The sequence below is a fragment of the Abramis brama genome (assembly GCF_963993115.1).
Source record: "Abramis brama genome assembly, chromosome: 21".
NCBI classification, from domain to species: Eukaryota; Metazoa; Chordata; class Actinopteri; order Cypriniformes; family Leuciscidae; genus Abramis; species Abramis brama.
The window spans coordinates 29,827,208-29,838,719 of NC_139983.1; the positions used below are offsets into that span (position 1 = coordinate 29,827,208).

Here is an 11,512-nt window from a genome sequence, read left to right on the forward strand (position 1 = left end):
TTAGACTACTTCTGTGTCACTAAACCATAATAATCCAAACTTCGTATTGAAAGTTTCAATAAGAGAAATTGTTTTAATGTATGATCATTGATCCTTTCATGTCCATGTTACTCATGTTTGCAGCACAGCGAGTCTAAAAGTGATGCATAAACAGACACACCTTTACCCGGAAGGCAAGACAGAAAGGAAAAATATGACCACGATCATAAATAGCCATTGCTTGTGCCTGTTTGGTGAATTTATTATGGGGATTTCACAGGCAACCTCACAATAGAACATTTCCTAAATGTGATCTTAAGGCCTTGCAGACTACAAGAAAGACATCCAAGCATTTACCACATAAAGCCTGAATAAATCCGACCCTCTCAGTTCCTGCGCCTTTGAACTCTGAGAGAGGCGAGAGAAGTGAAGCTCACACTGCAGGGCAGGATCCACCGTACACACACCTCACGCCACTCACAAAATACACCAGCAATAATGCACTGAATGGAGTTATCATTATCCGTTTGGAAAAGTTCGTTTGAAACAATTGCACTGCAAATTCTTTGAAGATCTGTATTTGTGGATCTTTCACCAAGTTCACCTTGAGGGTTTTTGTGTGTGTGTGTGTGCGTGTGCGTGTGTGTGTGTGTGTGTGTGTGTGTGTGTGTGTGTGTGTGTGTGTGTGTGTGTGTGTGTGTGTGAGCAAGAGTGTAGAGAGAAAAGCATGTTTATGCATGACTGAAAGAACGTTTAGTGTCCCCTTGTGTGTACTTGTTTGTCCTTGTCAGTATGGTGGAGGGCTTACTTTGCCTCAAATTGATGACTTGAAGGGAAGAATCGGTTTTAATTGAATCCATTTGTTTACCGCTTGGCCCCTGTGTAAACAGCAGACAAACAATTACAGTAGTGATTAATAACCGTTAAATATTTCCAGAAGATACTAAATGCATCATACATATGCACAGAATTCTGTCCTGGTTTTGTGCCTTTTTCTGCTCTAGTCAGGAGTATAGAGCGCGCTTATGTACAACAAACATTGAAAACTTGGGTTACTCTTTATTTGGTAACACTATTTTACAGTGTCATTGTTACATGTTGCATGTAGTTACTATAGTAATAACTATAAATTATGCATAATTACATGCAACTAAACCAAACCAAACCCTAATCTTAACACTATATAGTAAACACTTGTAGTTACTTAATATTACTTAGTACTTAAATAAATAATTAAAGTGTAACAAAAACACATTAAAATAAGGTTACAGAAGTGGGTGGTCTTGTTACAGTGTAATTATATATTATTAAGTAACTACATGTACTTACTATAGGGTTAGGGTTTGGTTTAGGGTTAGTTGCATCTAATTATGCATAATTTATAGTTATTACTATAGCAACTGCACGCAATATATATGTGTAACAAGGACATAAAATAAACTGTTACCAAAATTTGCATTGGGGAAAAAATGCATCTAGAATAAACTACATATATTACGGGGAAAAAGGCATAAAAAAAGTTATTTTTTCAAAAGATAAAACACAATTATACATATTTAAAAATTTGGTGTTGTACAATATTGTTTCAGTATGCGTAACTGTACTGAGGAATTTGAATGTGCTTTCTCTCTTTCTCTTTATCCCAAGTCTGTTTCTATGTAGATTGCTGTAACCTTAGTGATCTCTTGAAATGTACTGTGCAATCATCCTCCGTTTCCCCCACCCTTCCAATCTGACATCCTTATTTTCTCGGACCGTGACGCGTAACATTTAACCCTATTTAAGTTTCCTGTACCTTACGGGAAGATGTGGCACACGGGAAATTATGAATGTCAATAAAGATCAAACGAGCTCTTTCATTCAGAGTAATTACTTTGTGCAAATATACCTTCACATTCAAGTGTTCCTCTCATCAAAAAAAAATGACTCTGTTATCGCATTTAAACACTGTCACAATTATGTCAAATCAGAGACACATTTGGGGGAATATTATAGCAGGTCAATCATGCTAAATTATGTCCATTCAACCATATATATGATTTAATCTGATCTCTAAACTCAACCTTATGAGGAGAAAAACACAACACCGGAAGACACAGACAAGTCAAACATTCATTGAAATGAATCAAGCCATTTCAGAGTAAGTGCAACACATGGTGTCATAATTGAAAAGCTACTAAAGATGTCCTAATCTTCAGTTGTTTAATAGAACTGTGAAGAAACCGATCCACTCCTACTGTGCTCCTCCAAACATTCACATAAGATAACATCAGATAATGTCCACTTTGCTTTTGCCCACCAGAGCTTGCAAAACATTCGGACCTGCAGGGGAGACAAAAAGAGAGATTAGGGTGGAGGTGCTAGGATTTGATTTACTTCTGGCTACACAATACTTTTAACATTTTGTTTGTATAATAATAATAATAATGGATTGTTGTTATTGTTAATAATAAATAATAACATTATTATTATTTATTATGGTTGCACTTTATTTTACAGAATGTACACTTATGTACATACTTAAGAAAGTGTAATATAACTACATGGGTTAACGTTAGGTTTAGGGGAGGTTCATATTACAGTTATTGCAATTACTAAGTACATAGTATGTACTGTAACAGGACTGTAAAATAAAGTGCTACCATTATTAATATTATTATAGACATTGTATTTTTCATATCTGTTTTAGTAGGGTAATTATACATTTACTTATTTGTCGTCGTCTTTTTTTTTCTTTTTTTTTTTACAAAAAAAAAAAAAGGTATCGTCGTAGCAAATTACTAGATATTGATTCATCCTCAATATTATAACTGAAATAAACGTTTACGATTGGGGCTCGCCACTCAAGCAAAGTGGAGATTAAAGGGAAAGGGTGTCATTTACTGGGATTGCGCTGTTGTGGCCACAGGCGCGAACACGCATTGCTCTTTTTCACTTTGACGAACCACAATTCCTTTAAAGATGAGAGTTCCCTCCGGACGCGGGGCGTTTAGAATTTGATAAATAATTTAGCAGTTTAAACAGCGAGAGGCAACGCTGGGCGAGATCCAGCGATAAAGGCACACGGGATGCTGGTAGATCATGAAACATCGTTTATTTATCATTGCGTGTTACTAAATAAATTACACAGTCCACATTAATATAACGTGAAACACGTAGGCTAGCGTATTTTAAAAAACTGCTGATGTGAACTTTTCAAGTGCCCGATCATTTTTAAATCTTAAAAGGAAAAACCGCAACAACAACAAAAAAATAATTTGTCCATGTTTTTTGTATGTTAGATGTTCTCACGGTCCTACCAGAACAATTATCATTCTGGTTCATCCTCGACATGTAGCGACCTGCAGTTTTTGATACTTGAGCTCAAGCGAATGAGTTTAGAGGAGAAACGGCAATCTGGCTTCATTTTTCATTGTCGAACTTTCGAACACAAAGAACTCCAAAAGCGCTTGCAGTGAAAGCCATTGTTTGTAGATTTTGAAAACAGCGCGTGGCAGGTGGATGTGGGGAAATATGAACAGGTAAATCACCAGGAGAATGGTGACTGTCATCATCTCTGTCCACAATAGCAGGTGCACAACCGAAGCTTTCCATCTCAAGTCTTGAAGTGTAAAAGTTTTGATTTCTGCATCTGTAACCCAATGAAAGATCACACTGGATTAATGGAATGACATTCCTAGATCTACATATAAAAGAAAATGTTTTTTAATAAACACATTATGATAGATTCTAACTGGAATAAAACAGTAGACACTTTTTGTTTTTTTTGTTTTTTTATTCTCTTTGCGTTTACGTTCTCAATTACGGCATCATTTAATGTAAGTGAAATAAAAAAAGGACATCTCAAATAATAATAATTAGTAGTAGTAGTAGTAGTATTACTTTCTAGATAGTGTTGTTAATATAATTTATTAGTAGGGTACTAAACAGGAAAATGCTAATCTTAACTTTTATTTTATTTTATATATATATATATAGCCTATATATATTTTTTTTTTCTTATACTCCAATAATATCAAACAAAATGTCACAGTTATCTTTACTGAAAAAGGATTAGAACTTACTGATTGGAAATTCAACAACAACAACAACAATAATAATAAAATCACCATAATAATCATAAATATGGTGGTGTATTTATATCAGTAAATTATTTCATTTAGAAAAAGTCGAATTTCATTTAAACATAAGTGTCCTGGATTAAATTTTTTTTTTTTTAAAATAGCATGCGTTAAAACAATGATCTGTTAATATGTTTCTCACCGTTGTTCATTTGTCCGCGCGTCTCGAGTCATCGGGTGCTTGTCAGGTTCTCTACTTCTCAGGATGTCTTCAAATGTAGGCTACAGACCTAAAGCTGTTATGATACTGTCCTCCCACACAGAAGAATCCCGATAGACATTTCTCCAAGTGGATATTGGCAACGTGTTGTTTTAAACATTTTTAAAGGTAGCCTACCTAATTCACCTCCTCGTTGTGCCACTCCACTGGTTTCACGTGTATCCTACATGTCTTATAAAGGCCTTAATCTAGCCCCATGGCCATGCGATGCACTCATCTCTTGATGCTTTTGGGTATATCAGCTTGAGCACTTGCAGTTTGAGCGTCATGTGGACGAGAGGACAGTTTTAAGGAATTAAGTCGCCGTAAATCCCTCCAGCTACGCAACACAAATGCAAGAGGTCTGAAGCGTCCGTATTCAACATTTGTTTTCTCCTCGGTGTTAAGAATAATAAAAGACTGAGTCTGCTGTTTTCTCTCATGATTTATAATCATGTCTGAAATTATATAGCCTACTATTGTTACCTTTGCAACTTTTTGGAGTGCATACGATACGGATACAAACTATAGCGCATAGCCTATATAGGCTATTCACTAGGGGCCACCGAAGCCAAAATAAAATGGTGATTTCAAACAAAGATCAGTGTTTTTAAGATTTGAGTATAACAACTAAGAAATTAATTCTCTTTCCACTTTAGTCATAACACTATGAGTTAATGTTACAACATAAAATGACATTCCGATGACTCTCGGAGATGTGAATGTGCTCCGCTAGGGCCTCGCTCTCATTGGCTGGAGAGTTTGCATCAAAAAGTAGCTGTCGACATTTGTTTCCCTGCAAAGGGCCCTGCGAGAGAAACAGACTCCAGTCCTGAGCTCTTCATTGGCCAGCGTGCTGTACAAATCAGACTCCAGCAACTTCAACCCAGAAGAGCAGCGAATCATAACCGTATGTGCTTAATCTCTCTAAACCATTTTATCCATTCTTCGTGTTTAGCTGAGGCTTCATCATAACTCATTTGCTTCACGCTTTGATGAAAAGGATTTTATCTTGATGCCTTGAATATTTTTTTTTTTGTAACGATTTAGACGTAGGCTATATTTGCTATCGGACATAAAACTTTAACGGACTTCGAATTGAATCCAGTTATTCAGTAAGTAGCCCGCTTTATGTAGTCGTGTATGTGCAATATTATTTATGCATTTATGCATCATTTATGATAGGCCCCTATTATTATTATTATTGTCGTCGTTGTTGTGCTACGCAAATGAATCTTTCTGTGCAGTTTATTCATCTTTTTATGGCTCAAACGTTCGTTTCTTTTGAGCTTGTATTTTAAGATCGCCAAATAAATAGTCTATAGGCTGTTTAACGTGATCCTTAATTTAAAAAAGAAAAAAGAAAATCGATATTAGCTGATGTACATTTTGACTTGTGATAGTGCGCTGTTTCACCATTTTCATTTTCAAAAGTGAATTTAAATCTACTGTACGTAAGCTAACTTTTGTTTGCCCATTTCAACAGTGTGAGTGCAAATTGCTAAATAATGAGCGAACAAAGACAGAAATAATTCTCTTATTTCTGAAGAATACAGATATCCAAACACTCATTTATATTGTGTCGATTCGCTTGTGATTTATTTTCATCTTTATTGCACAAGTGGAAATCTGATGCTTATAAGTCTCAATACTTTTGTATTATTATTTCAGTAGTTTGTTCAGTATCGTGTCAGAGACAACGATTCATTGAAGTGTCTGAGTGTATGTGTGTGTGCGAGCGCGAGCGCGCGCATGCGTGTGATTTTTATTGTAGTCATGCACAGAATCAATGAGGCCAAACGTTCATCTGAAAAGGTAGCGTCCAGTAATTAGGGGAGCGCGTGCCACACGGATTATCTCGTTAATTTATCAACAACAACATTTATCATAATTAATTCTTGGATGAGGTAATTACTATTGAGCGGCTGTGCAACTGGTAGACGAGGACTGTTTTAAGTGACAGATTGAGGGGCGAAACCGTTGGATAAAAAAAAAAAAAAAAACTTTTCTGTATAATAAGTTTTTGTTTAGTAATATCATAATTTATTCAGACAGGATTGTGATTCGGATGATGCTGAACTTCAGACAATTTGAAGGTTTGCTTGACCCAATAGACTATTATAAGAAACATATGTTTTACGTTTTTATTTGGGCCTGAAAACTTAAATTGACTAATAATATTTTCTTTTCAGACAGATTTATTATTATTATTATTATTATTCTAATAAACTATTATCTAAACTAATAAAACTAGCCTACATCAGCTAAACAAACACAATCCATCGAGGGACAAATGTTTAATGGAACATCAAATAGATTAAAGTTGAGCTTATTTGTTAGACTCCTTAACATAGGTAATTTCTGTAAAATACTAAAACACGTAATTATAATTATACTTTTATAACACTGTTCTGACTGATATGACTAAGTAAAGGAGGAGGTTACTTTTGTCATTGTTACTTTTGTCCCTTGCCAGTGGAGCTTTTGTTATCAGCATTAGTTATCAGGCTAACAGTGGCCTTTGTTTCCACCAATAGCTCCCAATCAATGCTCTTATGCCTGAGACAATTAGCCGGGTTCCTATGCAAATTGCGTTTCTGGCTTGTGTGCACATTTGAACGACTGAGTTTTGTCTTTGTGAAGACTTGTTGCAATTAATAGATGTTACTTTTTGGGGTTGGTGGGGAGAGGGGAGGAAGGGGAGGGACGGGGGGCGTTTGTCAAGATGAGCTTCGTTCATCTCATGAGGACAGCTGGAGGTCTGGAGCGGCTTTAAGAGCACGTTGCGGTGTGGATGTGCTTTATTCGCCCAGAAGTCATCGCAGCTACAGGAACACGCGTTTCTATATGACAACCTGCGTCGTCGCAATTACGTGAACATCTCTTTTTATCTTTGTGTTTTTTTGAACACAGGGTTTTTGGTTCACATCCACTGCTGAAGACGTAAACAAGCTAGAAGCAGAAGTAAGCTAAGGAAGAAAGACTAAAGGAGCCGGTGTCCAGCTTTCCACGTTTTCTCCAACTTTACCCCCCACAACCATCTTTAGCATGATGTCGTATCTCAAGCAACCACCTTACACGGTCAACGGGCTAAGTTTAACTGCCTCCGGTATGGACCTTCTGCACCCCTCCGTTGGTTACCCAGGTGAGACCAGCTTCCGAATAAACCATCTGATGTAAAAGACGATTGGAAGGCTTAAGCACACTACGATGTAGAGTTGCTCTTTATTGATTCAGGATTATAGCAGTTTTGCCCGTATGTGCATAAATGTAAATAGTAGGCCTGGCTATTTGATTTGCTGGGCTGGTTGTATTGCTATAGTCTGATAATTACACTTTCAGCGGGATTGTTTTATTGTACAGTTATGAGATTACAATTTTGAAATTCACAGCCTTTTGAAATCCAATTTCAGATCATACAATTTACTTGAGAAATTATAACAATTTAAAACCTTAAATAATTGGTGAATTAAAATAAAACGGCATATGTAAAAACATTTTTTTTAAAAACATTTTCATGATTTGTCATCACAACTTTTTTATTTTTTTAAATCAACTTAGATAATTAATGTGGTTCAGATAACATAATACTTTGAATTTCTGTTTATTAATCCAATCTCCTTCATTGTATTACCTCAAATTTTTAATTTCAGTGAACTCAAGATTTTAAGGTAACCAGGTAACTTACTTTTTAAAGTTTAAAGTTAAACCAACAATAATTTTTACAGTGTAGGCTATATTTATTCTCAAAAGTAGCCTATTTTGATTTTGTTAAAACTGTACCAACAATAACATAGCCTATATCAGATGGGAAAAAAAGTTTGAAGCATTAAAATATATATATTTCGATTTTTAATTATAACTTACGTCAAACATTTGTATTAATCAATTTATGATGCCGTTTCAGATAGTAATATTTTGGTGTCATGTATTTATATGCATAACCTGCTTTTAAAGTAAAATTTTCGGATTGACAACCGTGTGATGCATTTTTTATTTTTATTTTAAACAGCGACTCCTCGAAAGCAGAGGCGGGAAAGGACAACATTTACTAGAGCGCAACTAGATGTGCTGGAGGCTTTATTCGCGAAAACGCGCTACCCGGATATTTTCATGCGCGAGGAGGTGGCCTTGAAAATCAACTTACCGGAGTCCCGTGTACAGGTACGCATCATTAAAAAAAGATGCAAGAGTGTCTTATTTTAAAAATCCAAACATGTGAAATACATGGACATCTTTATGAACTGAGGGACGCTCTAAAATAATAAAAGTAAATATCATTTATGTTTTCTTATTTTCTGCTAAGACACTACAGAACATAGGCTATATAATTTAGCATAGAAGTTGTGCTTCCCCATAATAAGGAAGTTAGGTGACATTGTAAATGTTAATAAATCCTGTTTTTACCACGTCAGGTTTGGTTTAAAAACCGAAGGGCAAAGTGTCGCCAGCAGCAGCAACAACAACAAAACGGAGGCCAGAACAAGGTGCGACCTGCCAAAAAGAAGAGCTCTCCAGCGCGGGAGGCCAGTTCTGAGAGCGGGGCGAGTGGCCAGTTCACCCCGCCCTCCAGCACTTCAGTACCGGCCATCTCCACCACAACCGCGCCGGTGTCCATTTGGAGCCCGGCCTCCATCTCGCCGCTGTCAGACCCACTCTCTACCTCCTCCTCCTGCATGCAGCGATCATACCCCATGACCTATACTCAAGCGTCTGGATACAGCCAGGGCTACGCTGGTTCCACGTCCTACTTTGGGGGCATGGACTGCGGCTCTTACTTGGCGCCCATGCACCATCAGCTGACCGGACCAGGATCCACTTTGAGCCCCATGAGCAGCAACGCTGTCACCAGCCACCTGAACCAGTCTCCCGCGTCCCTTCCCACACAAGGTTACGGTGCCTCGGGGCTCGGCTTCAACTCCACCGCGGATTGCTTGGATTATAAGGACCAAGCGTCCTCGTGGAAACTGAACTTTAATGCTGATTGCTTGGATTACAAAGACCAGACTTCCTCCTGGAAATTCCAGGTGTTGTGAAACTAATAAAACGTCTGCCATTCTGTCCAATCAACACACTAAAAGACCATAAAATAAACGTTGTAGACCTGCCATCTTTCCAAAAACAGAAGTGTTCCGTGGCGCGCGATCTCTCCGAGATGGATGGGTTGCATTGAGCCCGACAGCGCTTTTGAAGTTTGTCTTTGACATGAAATATCTATTTGAGCTACATGCACCCCTTGTGGCGTGCAAAGTATTTGAAGGGTGGTGTGCGTATAAACATAGGCCATCTGACCACAACCTGTTGTTTAAGGTATACAGGGAATCAAAGTGAATTTGTAATAAGTTAGGTCAAAGCCACGGAACAAATCCTTACACAAGAAAAGAGGAGAAAAAAAACTACATGGCAAAAGGAGCCAATCTTTTGCTTAAGTGCTTGGAATGGGCAGGCTTTCTCTAAGCCTCTTACAGCACGCCGACCTATTTCAATGTTGGCAAGACGAGAGACACTTCCATCAGGAGGATGATAGAGAGGATGTGTGCGAGTGTGTGTGCGTGTGTGTGTGTGTGTGTGTGCTGAACGCCCCCGTGGCGACCTGGATGCACTACTTTATTTAAGAAAAGGTGTTTATAAGGAATCAATATGTAGTTTTTAAAAGACAATCAATGTGTGTCTTATATAAATGGTACATTTGTGTTTTTTTTTATCTGTGCTAGCCTTCGAAACTGTGATCTGTTGTAACTGTATGCAATTTGTGAGCTCCGTCGCATCTGCGAAGACTCGGCTGTGATTTTAATAGATTTTAAACTTTTTTTTTCTTTAAGAAAACACGACGGTAAATAAGATTAGTCACATGATTACTATTGGATTAAGACAAACAATCTCGAAAATACAGGGACTCAAGAGAATGTGTAAGAAAGGAACTGTCTGTCCCCGTTCATTGATCTCCATTGGTCATAACTGATGCACACACGTGGATCTTAAACCTGTCTGGAGTGGTAATGTGGTCCCGCCACAGAAATATGAATAAACAATTTAAAATCTGACACAATATTTAAAGTTATTAAGTCTGGACGAGTTATTAAAATGTATTCTGAATTTTATGTGTGTGTTTGTGTTTTGTAGGTTAGCTACAATAGTTTGAAATTACTGGCTTTAAAGGTGATTAGGAGGAGAGGCCCGATTTATGACTAAAAGTCAAATTAACTGAACTGACAAATTTTTTTGAGCGACAATGATGCTTTATCAGGAAAATGCCAAACTATGGCGTGTGCATTAAACAATATTACCTATTTATTTAAAAGAATAATTTAAAAGCGCTCTAACGTGTTAATTATTTCACAACGAACTTTCAAACTGAAATTATGTCCATTTTCTTTGGAGGAATGAAAAGAGCAAATCCCGTGCATATCCACATTAAATAGCTATTAATGGCAATCTCCTGGTTGATTCAGTTACAAGAAGTTGTCCATCTCAACTCCACGCTGTAGGCTATTCCAGTCCATTTTAATAATGCATCAACAAGTGGTTCATTTGGCTTTGATAAGGTTTAGGCCTCTGAAACTTAAATTAAAGGTAAAACTTGAAAAGCACTGGCTTGTACGTGTCTTGTAATTTGGCTATTAAGGATCAGGACACATAAAGAAAACGTATCCGTGGCCTGGGCAAATTTTAATTATTTCTCATTTTCCCCACCGGGTTTCCGGCCCTTTCGTTTTAAGGGACACGGCACCAGGAATGCGCGGCTTGGGAAAGTCGCGCTAATCCGCGCCTCAAAGACCAGTTAATCCCAATATTTCACTGGCAGGGTTTCTTTAGGGCAGAGGGCAATTCAAACGTAACTCAAAGCCTACTTTAAAGACCGCCTTTTCTGAATGCAGCTCCGCAACATGTTGGTCTGCATTGCAGCAAGGGATGGTATTTCACAATAGAATGTATGAAGTGACAATTCTGCAAACTTTTGAATAATACTGTTGTGTTGGACTGTCATGACTCGAATTCAGAAATAACCAATTAAAAAGTCAACAATGGTACTACAATAATTCAAACAAAAATCTATTTATTAAAAAAGTTAAATAAACTACAAATCCAATAGGCTACTTTAATTCCAATTTTGATTTAAACAGCTGTGAGGACAGAGCTAACACCCCGGAGTTCTCTGTGTCTGAATGGAAAACTTTCACAAAGAGTGCCCTCGGTAAAGGAAAGGAGGGGT

At 37.4% G+C, this 11,512-nt stretch overlaps 2 protein-coding genes across 3 annotated transcripts; one reads left to right on the top strand and one right to left on the bottom strand.

The window, feature by feature from the left end:
- Positions 1 to 590: 590 nt before the first annotated feature.
- On the bottom strand, positions 591 to 4,688 carry LOC311072085 (uncharacterized protein). The gene is made up of 4 exons (XM_084096835.1): positions 4,243 to 4,688; positions 3,510 to 3,610; positions 2,279 to 2,301; positions 591 to 857 (listed from the first exon to the last, which is right to left on the bottom strand). The coding sequence occupies exons 1-4, from the start codon at positions 4,272 to 4,274 to the stop codon at positions 711 to 713; spliced, it is 303 nt and encodes a 100-aa protein (XP_083952961.1). The 5' UTR covers positions 4,275 to 4,688; the 3' UTR covers positions 591 to 710.
- A 392-nt stretch (positions 4,689 to 5,080) lies between these two features.
- otx2b (orthodenticle homeobox 2b) lies at positions 5,081 to 10,395 on the top strand. 2 transcript variants are annotated; one of them, XM_084096914.1, is made up of 4 exons: positions 5,081 to 5,209; positions 7,213 to 7,444; positions 8,312 to 8,463; positions 8,715 to 10,395. In XM_084096914.1, the coding sequence occupies exons 2-4, from the start codon at positions 7,348 to 7,350 to the stop codon at positions 9,333 to 9,335; spliced, it is 870 nt and encodes a 289-aa protein (XP_083953040.1). In that variant the 5' UTR covers positions 5,081 to 5,209; positions 7,213 to 7,347; the 3' UTR covers positions 9,336 to 10,395. The 2 variants fall into 2 exon arrangements, with proteins under 2 accessions (XP_083953040.1, XP_083953039.1); XM_084096913.1 differs by having other exon boundaries at positions 5,191 to 5,414.
- Positions 10,396 to 11,512: the final 1,117 nt, after the last annotated feature.

Excerpts from the sequence above, each read along its gene's own strand:
- LOC311072085 (XM_084096835.1), bottom strand. The coding sequence starts at position 4,274 with ATGACTCGAGACGCGCGGACAAATGAACAACG. Across the intron at positions 3,611-4,242 it reads GCGCGGACAAATGAACAACG|ATGCAGAAATCAAAACTTTT; the intron begins GTGAGAAACATA and ends ATTGGGTTACAG. Across the intron at positions 2,302-3,509 it reads TGACAGTCACCATTCTCCTG|GTCCGAATGTTTTGCAAGCT; the intron begins GTGATTTACCTG and ends TCTCCCCTGCAG.
- otx2b (XM_084096914.1), top strand. The coding sequence starts at position 7,348 with ATGATGTCGTATCTCAAGCAACCACCTTACACGGTCAACGGGCTAAGT. Across the intron at positions 7,445-8,311 it reads CCCCTCCGTTGGTTACCCAG|CGACTCCTCGAAAGCAGAGG; the intron begins GTGAGACCAGCT and ends TATTTTAAACAG. Across the intron at positions 8,464-8,714 it reads TACCGGAGTCCCGTGTACAG|GTTTGGTTTAAAAACCGAAG; the intron begins GTACGCATCATT and ends TTACCACGTCAG.